This window comes from Heteronotia binoei, unplaced genomic scaffold (assembly GCF_032191835.1).
Source record: "Heteronotia binoei isolate CCM8104 ecotype False Entrance Well unplaced genomic scaffold, APGP_CSIRO_Hbin_v1 ptg000807l, whole genome shotgun sequence".
Lineage (NCBI taxonomy): Eukaryota > Metazoa > Chordata > Lepidosauria > Squamata > Gekkonidae > Heteronotia > Heteronotia binoei.
This window is the reverse complement of record NW_026800101.1, coordinates 151,557-177,542: the sequence shown is the minus strand read 5'-3', so window position 1 is coordinate 177,542 and position 25,986 is coordinate 151,557. Positions and strand designations below refer to the sequence as shown.

At 43.2% G+C, this 25,986-nt stretch overlaps 2 protein-coding genes and 1 non-coding gene across 3 annotated transcripts in view; all 3 read left to right on the top strand.

Moving 5' to 3' along the window:
- The first annotated feature begins 316 nt into the window (after positions 1 to 316).
- On the top strand, positions 317 to 4,707 carry LOC132590801 (large ribosomal subunit protein uL10). Its single transcript, XM_060263726.1, has 8 exons — positions 317 to 424; positions 558 to 665; positions 1,359 to 1,534; positions 1,878 to 1,965; positions 2,203 to 2,349; positions 2,556 to 2,741; positions 3,233 to 3,373; positions 4,483 to 4,707. Exons 2-8 carry the CDS (start codon positions 612 to 614, stop codon positions 4,636 to 4,638), a joined length of 948 nt encoding a protein of 315 aa, XP_060119709.1. The 5' UTR covers positions 317 to 424; positions 558 to 611; the 3' UTR covers positions 4,639 to 4,707.
- A 3,218-nt stretch (positions 4,708 to 7,925) lies between these two features.
- Positions 7,926 to 25,986, top strand: part of LOC132590805 (stalled ribosome sensor GCN1-like) — a 65,762-nt gene continuing 47,701 nt past the window's right edge. The window contains exons 1-17 of the mRNA XM_060263732.1: positions 7,926 to 8,056; positions 10,638 to 10,740; positions 12,084 to 12,147; positions 12,790 to 12,921; positions 14,367 to 14,475; positions 15,028 to 15,126; positions 15,225 to 15,359; positions 15,567 to 15,635; positions 18,054 to 18,162; positions 18,482 to 18,556; positions 19,793 to 19,921; positions 21,320 to 21,370; positions 21,679 to 21,777; positions 21,908 to 22,081; positions 22,795 to 22,947; positions 24,650 to 24,742; positions 25,338 to 25,413. Of these exons, the coding sequence (XP_060119715.1) occupies positions 8,039 to 8,056; positions 10,638 to 10,740; positions 12,084 to 12,147; positions 12,790 to 12,921; positions 14,367 to 14,475; positions 15,028 to 15,126; positions 15,225 to 15,359; positions 15,567 to 15,635; positions 18,054 to 18,162; positions 18,482 to 18,556; positions 19,793 to 19,921; positions 21,320 to 21,370; positions 21,679 to 21,777; positions 21,908 to 22,081; positions 22,795 to 22,947; positions 24,650 to 24,742; positions 25,338 to 25,413 (1,688 nt within the window). The 5' untranslated portion in view covers positions 7,926 to 8,038. The remainder of the gene's footprint in view (positions 8,057 to 10,637; positions 10,741 to 12,083; positions 12,148 to 12,789; positions 12,922 to 14,366; positions 14,476 to 15,027; positions 15,127 to 15,224; positions 15,360 to 15,566; positions 15,636 to 18,053; positions 18,163 to 18,481; positions 18,557 to 19,792; positions 19,922 to 21,319; positions 21,371 to 21,678; positions 21,778 to 21,907; positions 22,082 to 22,794; positions 22,948 to 24,649; positions 24,743 to 25,337; positions 25,414 to 25,986) is intronic.
- TRNAM-CAU (transfer RNA methionine (anticodon CAU)) lies at positions 18,945 to 19,011 on the top strand. Its single transcript has one exon. It is a non-coding gene; the product is annotated as a tRNA-Met (tRNA).

Here is a 25,986-nt window from a genome sequence, read left to right as displayed (position 1 = left end):
TTAATAGCAAAGCTGCTGCACTAGCCGCCTAACCCTTTCCATGTTTGTTGAAAAGCAAGTCCCACTTAATCGCTAACTCCTACGGAACTTCACAAGACTGCAGTTTTGAAAAGTTTTCCACAACTCAGCGAGCGTTTAAGTACGCCCACCAGCAGGGCGCGCCTGCAAGACGCTATGTCGGTGTTTCTGGCTTCTACTTTTAAGAGGTGGAGCTCCTGTTGGAAGGATAGTTTCCAAAGCCAATCACATACAACAGTCGCCTTCTCTTTCCCTCCCCTTTTATTGGCCATCTCCGCTCGCCCAATTAACTGCGAGGCGGAAAGGAAGTTTGTGCTTGTTGCTGATTGGTTGCGGCGCGCCGAGTATATAAAGGAGGGAGGTGGCGGCGTTCGCCCTTTTGTTCCACGGAGGCCTCGTGAGTGAGGTGAGTGTAGGAGGCCCGTTGGGCCTTTAGGCTGCGGCCTAGGAGAAATTGGGTTAGGCAAGGCCGATGGTGGGGCGGCCGTGGCTGCAGCTCAGGTCAATGGTGCTGACTCATCTTCCTCTCCCTTATCCAGGTAACATCCCTTGTCTTTAAACCGCCGCCGCTGCGCGATCCTTGGGTCACCGCGATGCCCAGGGAAGACCGAGCCACGTGGAAGTCCAACTACTTCCTTAAGATTATCGTGAGTTCTCCGCGAGGGGCGTCATTGGAGGCGGGAAGGGACAGGGTTCTTCTGAGCACGCATAGAGTGCTTTCTTATAACCAGAGCCAGTAGTCAGGCTGAGGGTATTAATAGTGGGGGTTTGCAAATACTTGCGGAGTGCTCCGAAGGAACGGCTTTATGCAATGTGGTCCATAGCGTTAAGTGAAGGTTTCTTGAGCATGTGTAGAGTGTGTTTTTGTCTCAAAGTTAGACAGCGTTAACAATGGAAGCCCATTACTGATAGCATACTGAGCTCTTACAGCGCACGATAGACTGTTCAGGTGGTAGTACTTATTTCGTGATGTGATAGAATAATTCTCAGTATCGGTTGAACTTTAAGAAATAGGCCTGTGGGAAAAAAACTGCACAAGTACCAACTTCTGACTTTGAGATGTCACTTTCAGAAGTTGATTTGAATGCTTCAGAAGCATGCATTGGATGTGTAGGAAATATTTTTTCCTTTGTAGTTACCTGCTGTTGAAGGAGTGACTTCATTTTAAGACACTTATAGAGTGCTGATAGTGGATCAAGTTTGAAGCCTTAAGTTTCATGTAAGAACCCCTAGTGGTGACAGTTGTCATGAAAAAAATGCACCTTCTTTACCAGACCACAAAGTGCTGGTCTCAAGTCTGAAATTCTTCATGGCTTTTTTGTTGTCGTTTGCTTCTGTAGCAACTCTTGGATGATTATCCAAAATGTTTCATCGTGGGAGCAGACAACGTTGGTTCCAAACAAATGCAACAAATCCGTATGTCTTTGCGTGGGAAGGCTGTCGTCCTGATGGGGAAGAACACCATGATGCGCAAGGCTATCCGAGGACACCTGGAAAACAATCCTGCTCTGGAGAAGTGAGCAGTTCTGGTCTTTTGGTGAAAAAGGGTCTCTGATGTTGAATAGCATATCCTAGTTGGCCAGCTCACTTTCTGACTGGTGGGAGGACTGAGAAAGATGACAGGGTCTCCTGCTGACTTGCTGAGACCAAATATTTTATACCTAGTCATTCTATCAGCTGGTATAATTCTGAGTTTGAATCTTGCCTTCAATAAACTCACAAGGATGTTGTAGACTAGCCTGATACTCGTTCTTTAATCTGTTGTGCAGGGCTAGTACTGGTTTACCTTTTGACAATTATTCTAGGTGGGATGATGCAGTGTGTTGACTATGCAAATACCATCTTTCCTGCTTTTTTAGGCTTCTTCCTCATATTCGTGGCAACGTGGGGTTTGTGTTCACAAAGGAGGATCTGACGGAAATCCGGGACATGTTGTTGGCCAATAAGGTAAAGGACAAATCAGCTGTAATTTAAAGTGCCATTAATAATGAGCTGTAAGGAAAGAGTGTCAGAGTGTTCATCCTGTGAGGGTGGGAGCACCTCTATAAGAGTCTGTGATGGATGGATCTTGCAGCTTGAGCCATTGGGGCAGTGTCCTGATTTGCTCAGTGATTTTAAAAAGAAATGGCTGTAACTTTTGCAGGACTACAAAAACCAATGGATTTTCTGTTTTTTTTTCTTTAGGTGCCAGCTGCTGCTCGTGCTGGTGCTATTGCGCCTTGTGATGTTACTGTGCCAGCCCAGAACACAGGGCTGGGTCCTGAGAAGACCTCCTTCTTCCAAGCTTTGGGCATCACCACCAAGATCTCCAGGGGCACCATTGAAATCCTGGTAAGGCCCATGATGATACCATCTCTCGATTGGGCATCAGCTTTCTTGTTGTTTTGGACAACATGTAGAATGAGCTGGTGCTTATCTAGAATCATTTGCTGGGCAGTGCTTGTTTATTTTAGGGGCGTTCCTAAAATATTTTTTCCAGACTGTTGGGGCTGTGTACTGTGGTGGTGGAATCACATGTCTTTTGTGTCATTTCTTAGAGTGATGTGCAGCTGATCAAGACTGGAGACAAAGTGGGTGCCAGTGAAGCCACACTGCTGAACATGTTGAACATCTCACCCTTCTCCTTTGGGCTCGTCATCCAGCAGGTGTTTGACAATGGCAGCATTTACAACCCTGAAGTTTTGGACATCACTGAGGAGGCCTTACACAAGCGTTTCCTGGAAGTAAGAGATGCTTCTCTCATGTGCATATGTTGGTGTGTAGGGTGCAAAACACAGGACTGTTGATGGCGCTTGTGTGGGTCCGTGGTAAAAAACTTGCTTTGATTGTGTGAGCTGTCAGGCTCAGTTCCAGCAGTTTCCAGTTTGGAAGGATCCAGGAGTGTAGGGGGCAGGGAAAGACCTCTTCCTGGGGCCTAGAAGAGTTGCTGTGCTAGTTGGAACTATGATTTGATTTAGCATAAGCGAGATACATTTGTATTTGCAAGTTTTTAGAAGCAGTTGAGCAAAATTTGCAGTTTTGTCTAATAGCCCCTAGTTAAAACTGGCTGGTTCGATGACGGCCAATTGACTGTAGAGAGGTTGTATAACAAGTGGCATTTTTGGAAACAGATCCTTCTTTCATTTGTATTGTGAATTGTGGCCCACCATGTTGCAATTACCATTGTAGAGCTGGGAATTGCATCCTGAGACTCAACACGTTTTGCCTCTTTTAGGGTGTCCGTAATGTTGCCAGTGTCTGCCTGCAAATTGGCTACCCAACTGTTGCTTCTGTGCCCCACTCCATCATCAATGGGTACAAACGAGTCTTGGCTGTGGCTGTGGAAACTGATTACTCTTTCCCATTGGCTGAAAAGGTAAAAAGCCTGAATAGAAGTTTTGAAGTAGTTCTAATGCTTATAGCACAGCTCCTAACTGATTTGATTAAGCTTGGTTCTGGGGTGCAGGTTGTTGAACTTTAAACTGTCCTATGACCAGAACTATGTGAGAACTGGCATTTAGAGTCCTGTGGAATGTGTGCGGGGTGTGTATTTACAAAGTCCCCTATTCAGTTAATTGATTGGAGCTACAGACAAACTGGGTAGACTTAAAGCAAGCTTCTCTATCTGCTTGGTGAGGATTATAGTGGCCCATCATACAGGAGCATTGTAAGGCTTACTTGTTGTATTTGTAAAGTGCTTTGAACACTCCATTTTTTCAAATTGTGAGAGTAATCCAAATATTTGCAGTGGAGGAAGCTAATAATTATAATCACAGGCTAAGCTGATCTTGCCAGATCTTGGAAGCTAAGCAGGGTTGGCGCTGGCAAGTAAATGGATGAGAGACCTCCAAGGAATACCAGGATTGTGATGCAGAGGCAGGCAATGGCAAACTACCTCTGAAGATCTCTTGCCTTGGAAACCCTACAGGGTTGCCATAAATCAGCTGTGACAACACTTTCAACCAGCAGCGGTCATTATAATGCAGCACGTTAGCATTATGATATGTAATCTGCTTTTGTCTGCTCATGAGCAGGGCACTCTTTTAATACAGAGGACTGAAGCCTTATTCTTAACTAGTGGAAAACACGTTTAGTAACTTCTGGCTTCTGAGATTGCCTCAGGCACTGTCCACATCTTTCATATATTCACCTCTGCAAACAGAAGGACTAGAAGCTTAAATGAATGTGGCTTAAGATTTTGGAAGAAGCTGCATTTTGGCAGTTACCACACCCAGTGACTTTTTATTGTGTTAATGGGATTATGTCACATGTTCAGCCCTGAGTGTATGAGGTTTCCAAGGCTCAGATCTTGTTTTCAATCTGTCTGTGTTTTGCCTTAAGTCATTTCCACTTGGATCTTTAGAAAGCAAATGGCTTCCTTACAAGGGACACAAATGTCATTTTTGATGGATCCTGTGGAGGATACTAAGTGGATCCACTTCATCTTTGTTTGAAACTAATTGGTGCCTTTTGCCCCCTTAATAGGTGAAGGCCTTCCTGGCTGATCCTTCAGCTTTTGTGGCGGCTGCCCCAGTGGCAGCTGAGACTGCTGCTCCTGCTGCAGCAGCCCCAGCCAAGGAAGAAGTGAAAGAAGAATCTGAAGAGTCTGATGAAGACATGGGATTTGGTCTATTTGACTAAACTGCTGGTTTGTGTCATGTGCCAACCAGAGCAGAGCGAAAGAATAAGAATAAAGATTACTTCTCTATACACCTGTGTCATATTGCAGTGTCTGCTTTCAGAAGATGAGGCATGTAATGGTCTTGCCTATGATTTAAGTTCTAACCTTGGGATCTGGATTGAGTGATGACCAGATTTTGTGGGTTACAGAGCAGGTTTTCCTTGGGCTGCTGTTCTCTGAACTGAACAGAGGGAGGAAAAAACCTCACAATCCGCTCAGTCTTGGGTGGGGTTTGGGAATAAACTGCTTGATTCCAGTGTTATTGTGTAATAAATATACTTCCCCCTGATAAAAATGTAAAAAAACAAAACCACTTTCAGTTTATTTTGCAAAGGCCCTTTTAGAGAGGTTTATAGCTCACTGCAGCATTTCTGACAATGCCAATATTATCTGCCAGAACTCAGATTTGTCAGTATCAATGATTACTTGTAGCACTTCTAACCTCAACTCATTCTTGTACAGTGGCTTGAAGGAGATTGCCGCATGTAGACTGGAGTGTATTGCATGGAACAACTTCAACACTGCAAGCGTCATTGAAAGTATTTGGATAGATTTCGTAAATTTCTATAAATTTGAGTTCTAACTTTTGCCTGGCCTTTGATAAACACCAGTTCACATAATACCTTTTATTAAGACCAACCAAATGATACATAACAGTGGGCAAGTTTGATAGAGGTGCCTGTGTTGAATCTGACAAAGTCAATACCACCTTAAAAGCTAAAATTCCAGCATAGCATTTGTGAGTTGGAGTTTATGAGATGCAACTTTATGCAGCAAGATGTTTACTAGGCTCCTGTATAATTTTGATGTAAAGACTAACACAACAATCTGTCCTTTTTGATATTTGTAGACTTCAATTTACATGTCCGGTCCAGACTGTTGGGGAAAAGGTATTACAGTACCATACTCCACCTAAGCAAGCAAAAAGTAACTCATTTAGTGCCTTCTTAGGACCATCTAAAATATGACGTGTATGAAAGCCCCAGTGGAGGAGAAGTGTTTAATGCTATGCTTGAGGTTTGTTTTCTGCCTCCTTTGTGTGGACAACAAACGTGATTTGATAAATTGGGAGTGGGTTTCACTTTAGCCTTTAAGAAGGAGGAAAGATGGTGTCCATTTGAGAGTAAAAACCAGCAGTTAATTAAGTACAAAGCACCAAAAGAAGGCACCCTAGAAGACCAAGAACAGTGGACATGAAATTCTTGCATTAACAAAAAGATTGATTTACATTATATGCTTACTTGATAAACATCTGGTGGTTGAGTGGCAGACTCTAATCTGGGGAACTGGGTAAGAGTCTGCCCTCCACATGAAGGTGACCTTGGAGTCAGTCACAGTTCAGAGCTCTCTCAGTCCCCCCAAATAAGTCTAGCTTGCTGCAAGAGAGTTAGAACTTGGCTGCCAGAACTTGGATCTCCTGGCTATACCATACACAGTGCCATATGATTATTATTTTATTATGTGGAATTACATCACTGCTGAACTCCATTCCACAAATACAAGCCTTCCCAGTGCTACCCCAGATCTCCAGGAATTCCCCACAGTTCTATTGATAACCGTAGGAACTGTAATCTTTGAAGGCACATATTTTAGAAGCCTTCATAGCAACTTGTAAATTTGAAAAGTTAGTGAATGGTGTGGAGAAGTATTTTCTGTTGCCTTCATTAAAGACACAATACAACACCGCCCCCCCCCCAGTCCACCATTTTGTGGTGGTGGACATTTCGGCTGCCTCAGAGATCCGAGAAACCTGAAAAGTAGATCACTGTTCTATGACTTTTAGAAGTAGTTGTAAGTAGTTCGTTCTAAAGAGAGTAGGTGTGGTTAGCGTGGTAGATGAGGATCTGGGAAACCCAGGTTGCCATTAGAAGTGTTCTGGGTGACCCTGGGACAGTCACCTACCTCACTGAGTTATTGGCTGGTTAAAAGGGAGAACCAGGAATACAGGAAGCTGCTTTGGATCCTCATAGGGGACACAAATCAGTAATTAAATGTAATGTCACTGGAAAGAAGCAGCTGTGTCAGTCTGATCTAGCAAAGTTTCCACACTCCCACAAATTTGAACTGGAATATAGGGTTTTTATCTAACTACTACCCCAATTCTCTTAATAAAACCAGGGACCTCCCCGTTACAGATGTTCACCTACCTACAGTGTTCTCTCTAAGCCAGGGGTGTCAAATATGCAATTCGGGGGCTGAGTCAGGCCCTTGGAGGGCTCCTATCAGGCCCCTGAGCAACTGGCTGTCATCTTCCTTTTCCCTATCTCTTCCTTCTGCATAACAGCTTGCTTTGCAAGGCTTGCTCAATTGCACAGCAGCTACAGAGCAAAACCTCTTTTCTCCATTGGCTGAGGCTCCTCCCTTAAGGAGGAAGAGCTTGCTTTGCCAGGCTCTCAATTGCACAGCAGAGCTGAGCCAAGCCTCTCTTCCTTCTGTTGGCTGAGGCTCCTCCCCTACCAGTCACCTGGGGAAGGAAGGAAAAAGCCAGAGCTCTTTAAGACCAATGAGTGCTAACGTTTTAAGCATGTTTTAAGTTGTTTTTTAAAAAATTAAAATATATATAGCAAAGAGAAATTTTATAAATAAATATACATATATGTTTGTGTTCTTTATAAAATGTATATCTCTGCTACCTAATCTTAAATAGGTACACACATGGCCCCGCCCGACATGGCTTGGCCCAACAAGGTCTCATTTATGTCAGCTCCGTCCCTCATAACAAATGAGTTCTACACCCCCTGTTCTAAGCTGAGTTAGTGTGAGCTAGCTCACAGATTCTTAGCATCCAGCTCACACATTTTTGTCTTAGCTCAGGAAGAATGACCCCAGAGCATACTAATTTATGCAGTAGCTCACAACTTTAATGTCAGTAGCTCAGTAGAATTTTTGCTCACAAGACTGCAGCTTAGAGGGAACATTGTTCACCTAACTAATGAATTAGATTTTAATTTTTACATAACAACATTTCACAGTGTTTCCTACATCCCACGATTCTTGCTGTTTATTTTTATAACCCTACACAAAATATCTGTATGGTGAGGTTACCAGGGGGGTAAGAGTGTTAGTCTACTGTAGTAAAATAAAACAGCAGTCCAGCAGCGCCCCGCTTCGCGCATCAGGACTTCTGTATAGGAAAGATACACTTATAGCCTAATCGAATATTGTTAAAAGGACCCTCTCCCTGTCCCCCCCCGCCTTGTCGCTTAGCAACTGTAGAAAGGGAGAGGAAAGTCTGAGGGCGTGGCAGGCGGCGCAGGCCTTTCTCGTTCTTTCGTACGCTGACGGGCTTTTGACGTAAGCACACTGCGCCAACCACACGGCATGCGATGTTGATACTGTTTCCGGGTCGGAGCCGGCGCTATGGCGGCTGACACGCAGGTGGGTGCTGCGGTGGGGGGCTGGCAAGAGGAGAGGGGCGAACGGAGCCCAGGTTGAGCAGGCGAGGGCGGTTGGCTCCCTCGACCTCCTTTTCTTGGGCTTGAAACGGCTTCTGTCTGTCCCCCTTCTTTCCTGCTAACCTGTCACGAGGAGGTTCACGGTCCTTTGACAGGGTGGGGAGGGGTAGTTCAGTCTGCTTGAAGAGTCCTTGTTTTAATAGAGGAGGAGGAGGGAAAAGAAAGCGGGTTTCCTTTAGGGTTGAGAACTGTGGCCGCCTAGTTTGTTTTAAGGACGCAAGAGACCTGGCAGGTCTGACCGAAGTTCATTCTACTGCTTTTCCACAGTGTTTAATCAGCTGCCTTTGAGAAGCCCACGAGCAGGGTGTAGAGTCCAACCTCTGGTATTGTCTCAGCAAATTGTATTAGGGATATGCTACCTTTAAATAAGGTATTAAATAAGCCAGGAATCTGACTCCTTTCCTTGTAAGGCGAGCTGTCACTTGTGGCTGGGAATTTGTTTACCCCAAATCTACTGCACATTAGTTTCAATGACTGGCCCTGAGTTCAAGTGTTAAAACCAGGGATAGTCATTCTGTCATTATGCTTTTCCCTCCTGAATCATATGTAATTTTATAAAAGTACATAACGCTTTCAAGATACATACTTTGAAAAATCTTGTTGGTCTTTAAGGTGCTACTGGACTTGGATCTAGCTGTTTTCTATTGCCGACCTACTTGACTACCCCCTGAAATAACATTCCTGTCAATGAATGTTATATCTTAGAAGCCATGTTGGTTCTAGTGGTTATGTCCACTATCATTGATGGGTTATGTGTCCATTTTTTGACCTTCAGTAGAACTGATATTCACAGTCAACTGTAAAACAGGGATTATGATGGCTTCCTTCCTTTATGCCCTGTCTTTCTTCTCAGTGGCAACCCAAAGTGGCTTGCATGGTTTTCCTTGCCTCCATTTTATCCTCACATCAACTTGGTGATGTAAGTTAGGCTGGGGATGTCCTGAAACTGAATACATTAAAATATTATATCAGTAGTGGTGGTACATATTTGATGTATTGGATAGACTGCCAGACGCAGGAAGACCTACTTTGCATGTTGTTTTTTTGTGTGTGTATGTGTGGTGGTGCAGGAGCTACATATGCTCCCCTGAGTCTTGTGCCAGATAAAATTAAAAAGCAGTATATAATAATAGTATAACAGTAATTTGACTGTTTAAAATGCAGTGCTTCATGCTATGGAATTACTTTTTTATTGTACTATGGAAAGTTAGAAATAGCTAAGATGAGAAAAGGACCTAATTCAAACCCTGCTCTGGCAATGAACTCAGTAGGTTGTCTTTGTCAAGCTATTATCTTTTCAGCCTCTTCATCTGTAATATGGCAAGAGGCTAGAACTATCTTAAAATGTTACTGTAAGGATTATTAAAATATGTATGGGAAACTGGAGTTCTTGTTGTCATAACCTAGCCTCCTCCACATGCTTCCCTAGTTATCTCTGGTTTTATTTTCTGGGTTTATCCCTGCTAGCACTGTACTTTGATCCCAATTATTTTCTTATGCACAAGCCTTATGGCTTTCAGTTCTTCATGTCAGTGGCACCATTTTATAATTCTATATCCCAAACCACTCCCCCTTTGCCTGATTTTATAGTTGCTCTTAAATGTATTATATCTACAACTTGCTGTACATGTAGATTCCCCCCTCTCCCAGTTCACAAAGAACAGGAGAGACAACAAACAAGAACACACCATAGCCAGGAAGTAGCAGGATTTCTGGTTGTTTGGATTCTTATCTCCCTGAGGTGATCTTGCAGGTGATCCATGTGATATACAAATGAGGCAGAAAGTCTGTGCAGGCAAATTCATTAGTACTATCCATCAGCTGGAAGTTTTAATCTTGTGCTATCTCAGGTTGTGTGGTGTCACTGAATAAAGCTACTTGTTGGCCAATTTTACAAATACGCCCACATTTTGTACTACCTGTTTTGTCCATGCATACTTATTTTAGTCATTTGTGGTAAGAACCATCATATGCAAGAACCATCATTTCTCTGTAGGCCCTTCTTATACACTTCAGACAGCCAGGTTAGCAGTTCTTTTCAGGCTTGGTATAGATGCATCAGCTTGGATCTCTTTGCCTATTTTGTCCTTGGGTACTTTTTCTGTCTGTTCCATGACACTAGAATTCAAATTTAATGAAGTGGATAGGCAGTAAATTCAAGACAGACAACAGAAAGCACTTCTTTTTACAGAGTGTAATTTAGTTCTATGTTGTTGCCAGATGTACCAATGGCGACTAACTTAGCTGGTTTTAAAGGGAGTAGACAAACTCATGGAAAATAGATTTGTCAGAAGTTATTAGCCATGATGATTAAATGAAACTCTGTGTTCAAAGATAGTACAGCAGTTGTAGGGGAGGATTCCAGAGTAACTTCCCTGCTTGTGGCTATCTAGTTAACCACTGTGAAGAAACAGAATGTTGATCTGCATAGACTTCTGGTCTAATCGTGGACTCCTCTTACTTTGGTTGTTCATTCCACCCTGCTTTTCAATTGTTTACTTTAGGTTTCTGAAACCCTGAAGAGGTTTGCAGTGAAAGTGACCACATCCAGTGTGAAGGAACGAAGAGAAATCCTCAGTGAACTTGGAAGATGCATCACTGGAAAAGGTATATTTGTTTTGCTATAAAAGCAGTAAATTATTATTTTTATTTCTGTGCAGCCTCTTCAGAATCCTGCTTGAGGTGGCTTAGATCTAGTTTGGAGTGGTGGTTAAGTGCGCAGACTCTAATCTGGGAAAACCGCGTTTGATTCCACACTCCTCCACAAGAACCTGCTGAGTGATCTTGGGTCAGTCAGAGTTCTTGAAAGAGCTTCTTTCTCAGGAGCAGTTCTTGAAAGAGCTCTCTCAGGTCCACTTACCTCACAGGGTGTCTGTTGTGGGGAAGGGAAAGGAGATTGTAAGCCACTCCGAGTGAAGGGTGGGGTATAAAGTCAGTCTCTTCCTCCTCCTTGAAATCACCAATATATATAATTGGTTTAGTGATTGGAGGCCACTGGGCCAAAACCAGCCCCTTGATTGATGCATGTCAGTTGGCTGTTCCTTGCCTACATGGAGGCAAAAGAAGTGTGGAGGAAGCTGCATCAGGAATGACTGTTGGGCTCTTTCAAAAAGTCATACAAGTTGAAACATTGGGCCCGGCCCCCTCCATTTGCTTCCAGAAACCTGGGTGCTGACCAAGGGAATCAATTTAGTCTCAAGGAATGAAGTAAATTCCAGAGATTTATTTTAAGGACTGGTATTCTGGGTTTTCTGAAGTGGTGACATCTAAGGGTTTTTTGTTAATTGTTCGCTGTATCAATGAGTAGTATATTGTTTTATATTGTCAGGGCTGGGGATGACAAGATGTCTGACTCACACTTGTCAACAAGGTAGTATTGACTTGGGAACCCTAGCCAAGATGAAATTTCCCCCTTCCCATTTTGCCAGTAGCTCTTTGGGAGTTCATAAGAAGGCAACTGTAACTAAGATGGATGCTGATAGCTGGGAGATCTTTCAACATTCTTGCTAAATCTGAGCAGGGCTGCTTGTGGACAGTACCTAGATGGGTCACCTCCTGGAAATCCCATGTACAGTGCCTTGAGCTGTATAATGGAAGAAGGACTGTGCCCACTTCTGCATCCCTGTGATAGTGACTGAAGTGTAGTTATTGGTGATACTTTGAAAAAAATTTAACAATCCGAAGGAAGAGCCTTGGCTTAGTGGCAAAGTACATGCTTTTCATGCACAAGGCTCCAGGTTCAATTTCTGACATCCTCGGTTAAAACAGAATCAAAGGTAGTGAGGCTGGGAAAGACTTCTCTGTGCTTGAGATCCTGTAGGGCTTCTGCTAGTCAGACAGTAATGGATTAGAGGGACCCATTTTCTGAATCTGTATAAGGCAATTTCATATGTTCATGTACCAGATAATACAGATTGACAAATAACTCTTGGGGATCTAATCCATTTCAGATCTGCCAGAAGGTGCAGTGAAAGGCCTCTGTAAGCTGTTCTGCCTCACTCTTCATCGATACAGGTGAGAGGTTAGGATTGCAGAGTCTGACATCCTATCCAAACTAAGTTGCTTTGTACTTGCTGGAATTCAAGATGTTCCATAAAGAGATAGATGATCTTAGATTTTTGGGTCAGCTTGTCAGTATATATTTGTGAATGGGGAAGAGCATTGCTTTCAAGTTCTGCTTGTGAACATTCTGAAGGTTTATGGCTGGTTGCCGTGGAAGACAGACTTGATGGGCTAGACATTTGTCCATTCATACATCCTGTGCTTTTCCTTAAAGCTCACACCAGAGAGTTCTGAGATGATGATATGATTCATTGTGCTGGATCTGCCTTTCCTAGCAGTTTCCAGGTTCTCTTTGGGAGCACAGCCACATCCTTTTCAAAATATAAGTTTTAGGGACTTGTTCAAGAAATATTTGGAAAGCTGCTGCTTTCCTTGAGCAGTCTGTAAGTCTTGGTGGTATTGATGCCTTGCTCTGTGCAGCTGAGCTTCTGTAGATTAGTTGAGACCTGGGATGACTGGTAAACGTTCAGCATTGAAGTGGCAAGGAGAAAAGAGCTTTTGACCAGATGGGTGACGAAGTCCTTGGAATGGTTATTTTGTGAGCATGAGCAGCTGATGAGTTCTGCAGCCCCTCATTTCAATTTCTCTCACTAGAGATGCAGCATCCCACAGAGCCCTCCAGTCTGCCCTTCAGCAACTTGCTGAAAGCCAACCAGAAGCAACCGCAAAGAACCTCCTGCAGTCCCTGCAGTCCTCGGGAATCAGCAGCAAGGCTGGAGGACCCAGGTGAGAGCTGAATGCATTGCTTGTGGCACTGGAGAGCCGTTTTCAGGAAAGCTGATGGTCACCTTCTGAGTCTTAGCTTGAAATGTAAACTTTATTTTTGTGAGAGGGCTGCTGACTTGTTTTGACAGTACTGGAAGGACAATTGCATAGTGGTAAGAATCACTCAAACTTCTTTCTCTTCCATGGTTTAGCATTGTGCGTGTCTGCCTGTTTGCCAGCACAGGTTGAATGGGGCTGCTTCTGAAAGGCTTGGAATTTAAACTCTTAGTACATCCTTAATTGAGGTCTGCTGTGCTTTTAACTGGGTTTTGCAAAGGCCCAGGATATCACCAAGCCATGGAAGATGGTCACGGGGAGAATTCTTGTGAAAAAGGAGAGCAGTTGGGGGAGTGTGCATGTGGTCCTGTAGTCTGCTCCCAAAATTGTGGCTCACAGTTATAACTGCACTGGCCTTTGTATGGAAAAAAAAAGAGAGAATACTCATGACAGCAAGGTTAAAAACCAAGAGGCTACATCTAGACGTCTTAAGCTTCTGTTTGTTTGGGATGAGCACAGATGTGATGGGTTGCTGTGTTTGCACGCCCCCTCTCTGCTTGTGAAGGATCCTTACATTTGGAAGTTTTCAACTTTAAATGCATTTTGTTTTTATATCTGAGAAAACCATAGCTCAAGATGAGTAGCTTTGTTAGTCTGTCTGAAGCAGCAGAAACAAGCAAGAGTCCAGTAGCACCTTAAAGACTAACAAAATTTGTGGCAGGGTATGAGTTTTCACGAGTCACTGCTTACTTCAGTCCAGTGGCCCCATAAAGACTAACTTCAGTCCAGTAGCACCTTAAAGACTAACAATATTTATGGCAGAGTATGAATTTTCATGAGTCACTCATGACTCTCAAAAGTTCATACCCTGCCACAAATTTTGTTAGTCTTTAAGGTGCTACCAAACTCTTGCTCTTTCTGCTGAGAAAACCATAGTTTAGGATTCCAGTCCAGAGATCTCTGGTTTATCTGAGAGCTGGCATTTTTAGATCAAGGCAAACTGGAATTAGATAGAAGACTTTGAAAACCCAGGAAGTCTTCAGTTATGCTCTGCACATGAAGAGACGGAGGCAGGGAGGGCATGGTCATAGTCATTAACCAGATCCATGCCCACAAACAATTCATAACTCTTCAGATGTGATGAACTGTTTGTCTAATTGCAGCAGACATGAACCTGGTTAATTCTTATGAACCTGGTTAATTCTTACGATCCTGCTCTCTTTCAGCCCTTCCCCACACATGCAGAGCACAACTGAAGACTTTTTGGTTTTCTTTGTTCAGAGGTGGACAGTTTTTAGAACCTAATAAAAGAAGCAGCAGCCTGAGAAACACGATTGGCCTCGATTTGTGGCCCCGAATAGTGTCATTGCAGTCATAGGCTCATTCCCTTCATCCTCCTTGTGTGACAGTAAGAGCAATGGATCTGCAGCTTCACTGGCCTTATCCTGGACTTGTCTGCTGGTTCGCATAGTCTTCCCCACACATGACAAGAGGCAAGGAGAAACCTGGGAGAAGCTGGTAAGGATCTTGATTTTGATATACTCAGCTTTGGTGTAATCGGCTTTTCTTGGTTGGGGCTTTCTTCTTTGCATGCTGCTATAACTTTTGTCTGGGTTGTTGGACTTTCTCATCTTCAAGGGATTGATGCTTGGAGGCAAGGAGTGGTGGAGGAGGAAATCTGTGCAATTTAGCCCTGTATGTGTAGGCTCCATGATACAGAATGTGAAGTTCATCTAGGGTTGGGAAGAGGTGGGATTCTCCCCACCTCCAAAGGGAGTCTTTATTATTAGACTGTTGTGGCTTTTGATATATCCTGCTGTATCCAACCTTCAGAACCTTTTGCACAGTGGTCTTAAAAAGGAGTATATGGTTGTACAGCTGCATGCGTATACGCTAGCATACAAGACTGGTTTTCTTTTTTTTCTGTGATGAAACTCAGATCTGCTAATCAGTTCTCTAGATGGTATTCTGGCTTCCCTGATACGCCACAAGTAGCATGTCAAGGAACCAGATGTGGCTTTGAAACCATTTTGTATCACTGGCTTACACTGGCCCATTCTTTCTTAACAGGTGGAAGTCCAGTGTGTGCTGCTGTTGGAGGTACTGGGTGGCTCTCGCAAGCCTGTGGTGGATGGGGCTGTAAAGAAACTGAACAGGCTTTGGAAAGAGGTGAAGTCCAGCTTCTGAAAGTCTAGCTCACATTAATTGGATGGTTTGGGCCTGTCTTGGACTAACTTTCTTGATCTTTTACTTGGTTTTCTCCTTAGAACCCTGGGCTGGTGGATAAGTACCTCTCTGTCATTCTTGGCCTGGAAGCCAACCAGGGCTATGCAGCCATGTTGGGGCTGCTGGTACAGTTTTGTACCAGCCAGAAAGAGCTCGGCATCATTAACAGATACAAGGTGAGTATGGAAGGTGGGCTTGGGATGTGAGAAAGTTACAGCACGTCACTAGAGGCTGAGCTTTCACTCAAGGGGAAAACCTGCAGTTGGGACCAGAGCAGAGTAGTTATGGTAAGCAATTTGAGACTCCTTATTCTCTGGCTTTTCTGCAAAGTGCATAGTGTGTGTTGTTGTAGGTACGTAACTGGAGTGTTTCTGCTTCTTCAGAGTTCCCTCCTTGATTTCTACATGAAGACCATCCTGATGAGCAAGACAAAGCCTCAGAAGCATCTACTGGTGAGAAAGAGAGAGTCACAGCTGGCAACTAAGTCCAAGAATTACTCCACAAAAAGCTCTAAACCTATCTTGTCTGAACAAGCATTGCCTAAGCAAAGTCCTGCTTGATCTGACCAAAGGCCTGTCTACTGCAGTATCCTTTTCTCCAGCAGTGACCAGCCAGATGCTTCTGCAAAGCCCATGAACATGGTTTTCTCGTTTTCTAACTCCTCTTCCCTGCTCAGCAGGTGATATTTTGAGGTCGTGGTAGATAACTCACTGAAAATGTCAAGACAGTGTGTGATTGCAAAAAAAAAAAGGCCAATGCCATGCTGGGAATTATTAGGAAGGGAATTGAAAACAAATTAGCCAGTATCATAATGCTCCTGTATAAATCGATGGTGCAGTCTCATTTGGAACATTGTGTACAATTCTGGTCACCGCACCTCAAAAAGGATATTATAGCATTGAAAAAAGTTCAGAAAGGGGCAACTAGAATGATTAAAGGTTTGGAACACTTTCCCTATGAAGAAAGGTTAAAACGCTTGGGGCGCTTGAGGGGACTGGATAAAAATATGGAGTAGACGTCCATCAGTGGCTATTAGCCAGAGCATATTGTTGGAACTGTCTGGGGCAGTGATGCTCTGTATTCTTGGTACTTGGGGGGGGGCAAAGTGGAAGGGCTTCTAGCCCCATGTGAACCTCCTGATGGCACTTGGGTTTTTTTGGCCACTGTGTGACACAGAGTGTTGGACTGGATGGGCCATTGGCCTGATCCAACATGACTTCTCTTATGTTCTTAAGTATATTTAATCTCTTTAGCTGTTGTGGCTAGTAGGCGTTGATGGATTTGCCCTCCATGATTTTGTTTAAAACCACCTAAGCCAATGGCCATTACCAGTTTTTGTAGCAGCAGACTCCATAAGTTAACTATATAAAAGAAGAACTCCATCCCCCACTTCTGTCCTGATACTACTGCTGGTCATTTTCATTGGGTAATCTAAGTTCTAATGCAGCTGGAGAGTTTTTCTTTCTCCCCACTTATCTACGCAGTTTATATTGTTATAAATGTCAAGTATAATAGTCAATTTCAGACTTTTTAAAAAAATCACCTGGCTTTCCTCTAAAACATTAGTAATGGTGCTCATATATCAAATGTCATGCCACTAGTTTTTCATTAGACTTTTCTTTTATGTGTATTATATCTATTTGAATTCCCCACTAGTTTTTCATTAGACTTTTCTTTAAGTGTATTATATCTATTTGAATTCCCTGAACCTAATATGAAAATAGCTTGATGCTCTTGGTGTGTGTGGTGGTGATAGTGCAGTTGTCAAATAAGTTGGAATCTAGAAACCCTCAAAGCCTGCTACAGAACTGTAGGGTTTATCAGGGGAAAACTTTTGGTCTGTTTCCCCCTGCTTTTTTTTGCAGTTAGTTGAGGCACATTAGTTGTTAAACCATCTGAGAAAAGAGAGAAGTGTGTGCGTATTATAGCACAGATTACCTGCTTCTCACTTACACAGATTTCTAGCAGTATGCACATTAAACAGCTGAGTTCCTTGCTGTATCTGTGCTTCCAGGGGCAAAATACCATGTTTCCCCTGAACCCAAATGAAACTTCCCTACTCCAGGGTTGTTCCATGGTGATGGTTGACTGAATGTGTTCAGCTGAACTTCACCTCCAAACCAAAGGTTTATTTGGGTTCAGTACTCAAGGTGTGTGCATGTGGGGAGAAACAGCCATTGCCCATCACCTCTGTTCCCAGTTTGTGAGCTCGCACAACTATCTGGGAAGAGCCCCGTGGCGCAGAGTGGTAAAGCTGCAGTACTGCAGTCAAACTCTGCTCACAACCTGAGTTCAATCCCGGTGGAAGCTGGGTTCAGGTATCCGGCTCAAGGTTGACTCAGCCTTCCATACTTCTGAGGTCGGTAAAATGAGTACCCAGCTTGCTGGGGGGAAAGTGTAGATGACTGGGGAAGGCAACGGCAAACCACCCCGTAAAAAGTCTGCCATGAAAATGTCATGATGCGATATCACCCCAGAGTTGGAAATGACTGGTGCTTGCACAGGGGACTACCTTTACCCCTTTTTTTTTTTTAAGCTGCCTGGCTAGTCACTGTTGGCAAGAAAAGGCTGAATGAGACAAAACTTTTGTTTGATCTGGCAAGGCAGTTCTTTTGCAGCGGAGTGAACGCCCACTCACTGTGTGTGGAAGGGAGGGTTCCTATCTTCCCCATGCGGCCAGGCAAATTATTATTCTCCCTGCTTGACTCCATCCAATAGTCCAGTTGGCTTCTCTGTTTGTTAGGAAGGCAGACGTGATTTTTTTTCTTATCCTCCAAGGAAAAATGTTTTGTCTGGGGTTGACTGGCTCCTACTTCTTCCTATAGCTGTGTACGTTGTATTCCATATTATCAACTCTGGGTTTCTTGCAGGACAGCTGTGCTCCTCTGCTTCGATACATGTCTCATTCTGAATTTAAGGACCTCATGTTACCAGCCTTGCAAAAGTCCCTGCTGCGGAGCCCTGAGAATGCCATTGAAAGTGAGTGGCTGTGATTTCTCACAGTGGGTTCAGCTGAGTTAAGATCTGTGACCAGGGTTTTTTTTATCTCCTTGGGATTTCAGTGCTTCTGGCCACCTTGCAGATTTTATTTTTATCCTTGGTGCTTGAGTGCCTGGGCAAGAGTGAAGCCTGGTTATTCATTGGATTAGGCAGCATCTGAACTGTTGTCTGCTAGGCTGCCTTATCTGGCTACTCTGGGCATATGGGAAGTGCTCATGTTGCAGCTGACTTTGGTAGCCTCATAGGCCATGCCAGGAAACCAACAACTTTAATGCCTTTTTCTGTCCTCTTTCTTCAGCGATCTCCTGTCTGTTGGCATCTGTAACCCTTGACCTCAGCCAGTATGCTCTGGACCTAGTGAAAGGCTTGGCCAGTAAGTTATGTCGTTTGCAAATGTGGAACCCCGCAGGAAATTCCCCCCAGTTACTGCAGCACTGTTTGCACCATCCCTGCACTGCTTAGCATTGGGAGGAAGGAGGAGAATAATTTTGTTTTAACAGAAATGGAATTGTTCCTCCAAGCCTTTGATGCTCGGCACCCATTTCACACAGAAGACAGTTGCTTTGTGGAAAGATGGAACAGTTCATGTGATTGATTGAGAACAAATCTTGCCATTGAAACAAAATATACACTTGATTGCCAGTTTGCTTCTAGTCCCAGTTCATAGATGTTTCCTAAAAACCCCTAAATGGCTTACGGCAGCATATTTGAAGGCTTGCCTGCCATGAAGCTTGCTGGGTGACCATGGATTGGGGAGGGACGGTGGCTCAGTGGTAGAGCATCTGCTTCATAAGCAGAAGGTCTCAGGTTCAATCCCTGGCATCTCCAAAAAAAGGGTCCAGGCAAATAGGTGTGAAAAACCTCAGCTTGAGACCCTGGAGAGCCGCTGCCAGTCTGAGTAGACAATACTGACTTTGATGGACCAAGGGTCTGATTCAGTATAAGGCAGCTACATATATCCATATGTTATATGGATGCTTTGAGATTAGTGACGGTGTTCCCATATAGATCTGAGACTTCTACTGGAGGCATGCATGAATGTCCATCCTCTCCCTACCACCCTTGTGCATTGACATACCTGCTTTTGATCAAACTAAAATAGAACAGCAACATTTAACTGGTGCAGTTGCTTTACAGTTTTATTAATTAGTCAGAGGCCAGTGCTAATCTGTGAGGATGAATTTTAAAAGATGATGCTGTTGATTGTTTTCTTTTTGTTTTGTGTCTGTTTTTGTTCTGGCTTGTTACTTGCACTTCCTTCCAGCTAACAGTGATAACTTTTATTAAATTGTTAGTGATCTCCAGCACAGCCCCAGTATCTCATAATGGCATATATAGAAGTTTTGGTGATTCCCAACTTTAATTAAATGAATCAGGGTTTTTTTTTTTATTAAAAGGCATATGATCCATCGGTTTAAGAAACTCCTTCTTGCATTATCAGCCTTGGTTTCATCACATATATTACATCAAAATAGCAGCCTTTAATATTTTTTAGAAATCAACCAGATTGCACTTATGCTCTTGTCTTCCATTCCCCAAGCCCCCTTTCAGAAAAGTAATTTGCACGCTATATATTTATGAGATTTGCTATTTTTGTGTTTGATTTTAGGCCAGTTGAAATCCAACAGTTCTCAGCTGATGGACGAAGCTATAGTCGCATTAAAGAATTTGGCTCGGCAGTGCAGTGACCCATCAACGGTGGAGTCACTTGGGAGGCACCTCTTTGCCATTCTGGGAGGTGAGTGGCTCTTTCCTTGGGGCAAGGATTTTAACATTCCTTCCTTGGGGAGTTAGTTATTGTTATAGTTCTTTTGACTGGCCTGCTGGTGGCTCCTGCAGCTATCTTACTTTGTAGGAGACCTCTCCTGCAAAGTACCTAATTTCTGATTTTGGGGTACCGTGGAGCTGGATTGTGTGAGTTGATCAGGTAATGGGGAGGGCTGAAAATGCAGCAGTATTTACTTTTGGGGCATATGAGCAAAACCTTCTGAAGGCGCCAACCGGCAAATGGTCCAGCAACTGCTTGTTCATGTGCAGTGGTGGCTCCCCCCTTGTAGGAAGGGTCAACAAGCCCCCTCCCCCACTTCTGTCATTCTGCAGAATGTGCAAAACAGACATGTTCAGGAGGGCATTTTTGTAAAGGGATTAGAACTGTAGTATATTGGAATAGCATATGGGATTGCCTCATAATAATAATAATACATTTTTATTTATACCCTGCCCTCCCTGCCGAAGCAGGCTCAGGGCGGCTTACAGGACGTGGGTCACACCATGATATAACAATAAATACAACATAACCATTAAAATACATTTCCTAAAGCAGCGATTATATTAAAATTTAAAATTTAAATTACAGTATAAATTTAGGGATAGGTGTGCAACCAGTTGCAATGTCTTTTGTATATAACTCTTTCCCTTTAATGCATTGTTTTACACCTTTTAATACCTGCTTTCTCTATTATGGTATTTCATGCTTTAAACAGTTGTTTTGCATTGTTGTTCAGTTTTGTAATCCTAGTCCTTTTGCACTGCTAATTGGAGTTCTTTTCTGTCTGGTTGCTTTATTTTCCATAATCTGCCTTGAGTCTCAGTGAACAAGGGAGGCTATAACTGAAGTAAATGAAATAAATAAAATAATAAATTATGTTTTTGGCCCATATCATTCCTTGCAGTGACTTCTGTGTAGTCAGTTCAGGCTTTTCTGGCATTCCCCTTCCCTGCCTGGTTCATACATGCAGGGGAATGAAGTGGTAGAATGATATAGTGTATGGACTGTACTGCTTCACTTGCATTTCAAAATGCTTCTCTACATATGACCCCGCCCCCCAACTGCAAACAGAAAACAAGCAAAGCAAGGGAAAAGTGGGCAGAATTTTTCTTCCTGCTGCACTAGCTCTCTGTTTTCCATGGAGTTTTTAATGTGAAGGAGCATTAAAAACTGGACTCCATTGCCTTTCCTGTGTTCATTCTTTTGTTCCATCTCATGCTTTGCACATATCAGCAGAAACTGCCCTCTCTTTAGCCACTGAATCTGTTTGAACAGTGGGCAGTTCCAGTGTGCAGGGTCAATTTTGATGGTTGTCATGTCTCTCTTCCAACTCTGAGTCTCCAATTCTCCCCTAATATTTGTTGATAGGTGCTGAAGGGAAGCTGACGGTTGTGGCACAGAAGATCAGTGTCCTCTCAGGTACGAATTCTGTGTGGGTGCTCCAGATAATCTGGTAATCCCAGCTGGTATGTCTTCTGTGAGACCAGATGTGGAACCCAGGCATTTTTTTCATTGATGCCTTTTTGATCCTTGTGATTGCAGGGAGAGATCTTGCTAGTTGCCTTGCAGCAAATCTGACCGTTGGTCTGTCTAGTACAACGCTAGCTACTTTGATAAGCAATGGCTGTCCATAGTCTTTCTGAACTTTGCGGCCAGTATAACGTGTTACCACAAACAAGAGAAGAAACTTTAATCTAGAATTCATTTTTTTCCCTTTTTGCTTCTAGGGATTGGCAGCTGTAGCCATCATGCAGTTTCTGGGTCATCCAACCAAGCTTTAAGCACAGCTATGGCAGAACTTTTCATCCCATTCCTACAGCAGGAAGGTCAGCATCTCTTCATTTTTCTCTCTTCCTTTAAGTGCACAATTCTAAAGTGCGACTGTTGTTTGATACGATTTGTTCGTTGCATCTGGATGCAACCCAAGTCTTGTGTTGTTTTTTCCTCTCTCATCAGTCCATGAAGGTACCCTGGTTCATGCCATCTCTGTCCTTGCTCTCTGGTGTACCCGTTTCACCACTGAGGTGCCCAAGCAGCTGATTGAATGGTTCAAGAAAGCCTTCAGCCTTAAAACCTGTACTTCAGCTGTGAGACATGCCTATCTCCAGTGCATGCTGTCATCTTTCAAAGGTAAGGTTTCTCCTTGTTCGCTGAAGGTACTCATAATTCAGACATAGTTGGTTTCTCCTAACCATCTGCAAGTTATATTTTCTGATACTTATGGTACTTTGATTGCAAGTACAGATCACGCTGATTGTCAGCTGTGTTAGCTTATAATTGTTTTCTCTCAAACTGCAGAAGAATTGCACACATTCTAAGGCACAGCCATGATGTGTTAGATTTCTCAAAGTCAGCCTCCCCTTTTTTTCCTGATGATGAACTGTCTCCTGTTATGGTATAAACAAACAAGACTGCATAGAGACATCATAAATAGGGTGATCTTCATTGTTTAACTAGTTTGCATACTCCTCCTCCTCCTCAGTGTTTAATGGTTGCCAGGATGCTGTAGAACTGTAAAATGCAAAGATAATACAATGTAAAATACAAAAGATAAAAAACCTGAAGTAGTATTACCAGGATTGAGGGAGAGCAAATTCTTAGTAACTGTTATGAAGACCCTGCATCCTGCCAAGATTGTTTCTGCATACCTCTGGTTGAGCACCACTGACCTGAGAACACAGTTTGAAAACCACTGACTTTAGAGAAATCCAAATACTGTAGAGAGTCTTTCTGGGATGTTCTGCCTATTATGGTAACAATGGATCTTTTTAACATCCTGTTTCAGTGCAGTTCTGGAAAAAGGATTCCTGATGTGCTGCTTTCCTCCTTCTTATTCCCTACAGGAAATGTACTTTTTCAGGGACTAGACTTGCTGCCTTTGCTGATCCAGACCGTCGAGAAAGCAGCGGCGCAGAGCACTCAGGTTCCCCTCGTAACAGAAGGCGTTGCAGCAGCTTTGCTGATTTGCAGGCTGTCTGTGACTGACGCACAAATAGGTAATCTTTTGAGCAGATCCCTGGAGGCCTGAAATGGTTCTTCGTTTTTAAGAGTTTTCCTTTTGACTCTGAAGTTTTCTTTGTGATGTGATCGCTTAGGAAGAATAGGCAGAGATGAACTTGTGTTAAGCTGGCTGCATCATTCAGAAGCCCTTCTGTTGTAATGCAGTTGCCCTGTTTTATATGTTTCCAAGCCAATCTCAAGGTGCTGGTTTTAGCTTTTCACAAAGCCCTAAACAACATGTGCCCGCTTCCATATGATGCTCCCTGCAATTTATTTAATTATTTAATTTATATCCTGCCTTTCTCCCCAGTGGAGATCCAAAGCAGCTTGCTAGATGCTGCAGAGGAATTTCAAGGCACCATGGAGACCTGGTAACCTGGAATTTGTTGAGTCTTGCCCTAAGCCCACAATACTTTGTGCCCACCAGTTAGCCATGATGAAGAAATTGGAAAGGGGTTAAACTGCAGGATGGCCCAGGCTAACTAGATCTCAGAAGCTAAGCAGGGTTGGTCCTGGTTAGTATTTGAATGGGAGACCTATAAGGAATACCAGGGTTGCTATGCAGAGACAGGTAATAGGAAACCTCGTCTGAATGTTTCTTGCCTTGAAAACACTTTGAGGTTGCTGTGAGTCAGCTGCAGCTTGGTGGTGCTTTACACACAAGCTGCAGAAACACAAAATGATGGCACTTTACACATACACACACACAAACTGCAGAGATACACAGTCTTTTCCATTTGAATGTTCCCTCCCCGCTCAGTGGCAATAAGTAATGTAAAAAATTGTGTGGGCCTGGCCATTGAACATAGTTAATGCTTACCAAGGTTCACTCTCGCCCAAAGCATAGATACAGGCTTCAGATTTTCATTAAAACTATGCAGGTTAGTACTGGTTGGAAAATGCTAAGGGGTAAACCTTTTTATAGTCTGGTGTGCAGGACTGCCAGTTCTGGGTTCCTTCCTTTTGAAAGGATAAATGAAACAACTGTTATCCATTTCTTAGAGAACTATAGGACAGTTCTACAATAAATGCTGACCTTAAATGCAGATCCATATACAATCGTGTTAAGCAGAGAGGAAAGTACATAGTCTCTGGAACGTCACATCCTTATTGGACCAGAATTGCATCATGGAATTTTGATCACAAGCATGCTCTTTAAACAATGCCTCTGCAGTGTTGAAATGCTTTAATGCTTTGATAATTTGCCGCCTTGGGGACCCTATTGAGTGGACAGGGGACACATAAATGCTTTTAAATAAATGTGCTATGGATAGCATGTGATTGGAGAGAGGAGTGTCTGCTCTTGAGCAATGGAGTTCATTCCCCTTGCAGGCTTTGTAAAAGCCTAAATTGGGCTGTGTATGAAAACACTTCCAGACTTTTTTATTTGACCTGTTAAGCTTCAGGTGGGTGTGAATTTTCGTGCTCTGAAATAATTCTGCGCCAAAGTGACACACATTTTACAACAAGAAAAGCAAACTCCTGCAAACACCCATTTAAATTAGGCCAGTGAGGGAGGGTGCTTGTTTGGGTAAATCAAAGGGTTTTTAATCTTAGTTAATAAAAGGTATCAGTTTTAATATGGAATAGTAAGAAGTACCCCAATTGACAAGAGCAGCCTGGTCTGCCAGAGATCCTTGCAAAGGACTCTCTTCTTGTCTTGCTCACACAACACTCTTCCCTTACTTTGCTTCTCAGAAAACAAACTAAATAGCTTCTGGCAACTGATTCTGGATGAGAAAAAGCAGATTTTCACTTCAGAGAAATTCCTGCAATCTGCATCTGAAGAAGGTGAGTTGTAATATTTCAGAAGTTGCCCTCAAATTTCCTTTTGTCATGTGACTGTATCTCCATCTTCCTCTGCTTGGGGCATGCTATAGTTTGGTGAAACTATAAGTTTAAAGGATGGGGCAAAGTGAAAGATCTCTCCAATCCTTTGTTTCAAGCATACTTGTACAGTGGATTAAGACACCCATCCCCCTTTGATTTAAAAGGCTTATTAACCACAAGCTTTCCCACGGCTTCTTTTCTGGGCAAAAACTGCACACTTGTTTAGGTCACCCATCAGCTTGACCCACATTCATCTGTGCTTTGAATGCTGAAGCTCCCAAAAGACCTCTGCATACCTGAAGAACCTTACTTCTCAATGTCTTAAAAGATCTTTTCAAGAAAATGCATTGCCTCTCTTGTGTGATGCTCAGCAGCCACAGGCTAGAAAGTTGTCCTTAAAAAAACAGAAGCAAACTGAAACTTGCTCATTTAAAGTTTTGAGAAGTAACATGAACATTGGGATTTTTAGGAAGACAGATTCTGTGGTCCTGTGGCAACATGTAACACTTGCAGCCCTGGCCAAACCCACATCATTCTATGTTGTTGTTTTCTGCAGCAATGTGTACTGTCCTGCAGCTGACAGAGCGCCTCCTCTTGGACCATGAGCATCGGCTGCCTGGTGCTAAAGTCCAGTATGTATTGTTTGGTTTGCTTTCCCTTCAGTCCAATACCTTTATGGTGGCCTAAGGAAAGGGGTTTATTTACTTGAGAATTTGTAACTCTGCTCTTGTCTCTGTTAGGAACCCAGAATAGCTTACAAAATTAAAAACAGTGCAATACACAAGTTTCTGGGCTAGATGTGAATCTGCTACTCTTCGAATCTTGCCCTTTAAGCTTACACATCTGTCCATGATCAGACTGAATGCTTTCAAATGCAGGAGTAATAGATGCTTAGCTCTGATCTCATTTGTTTGCTGTACAGGTGTTTTCTGCTTTCTTTCTTCACTAGAAATGCTTCTGGTTGCACTCAGGATTATTCCTCAGGCTGGTATAGGAAGCCCAAAGACCTGGCAAGAGGGGGGGGGGGAAATATTTTTTCCCCTATTGCCACCAGTCATGGAATGCTACAGAAAGAAATGTGTCTATGGCTATATTTCTTGATTCAGGACTCTGAACAGGAATCCGTTTGTGCTAACATCCCTGTGATGGAAAGGTAGCCCTTTCCTTGTTCCCCCAAAATAGTAGTGCAATGCCGAGGAATTTCC

Coding starts and splice junctions, on each gene's coding strand:
- LOC132590801 (XM_060263726.1), top strand. CDS start 612: ATGCCCAGGGAAGACCGAGCCACGTGGAAGTCCAACTACTTCCTTAAG. Junction 666..1,358: donor ACTACTTCCTTAAGATTATC/GTGAGTTCTCCG, acceptor TTGCTTCTGTAG/CAACTCTTGGATGATTATCC. Junction 1,535..1,877: donor AACAATCCTGCTCTGGAGAA/GTGAGCAGTTCT, acceptor CTGCTTTTTTAG/GCTTCTTCCTCATATTCGTG.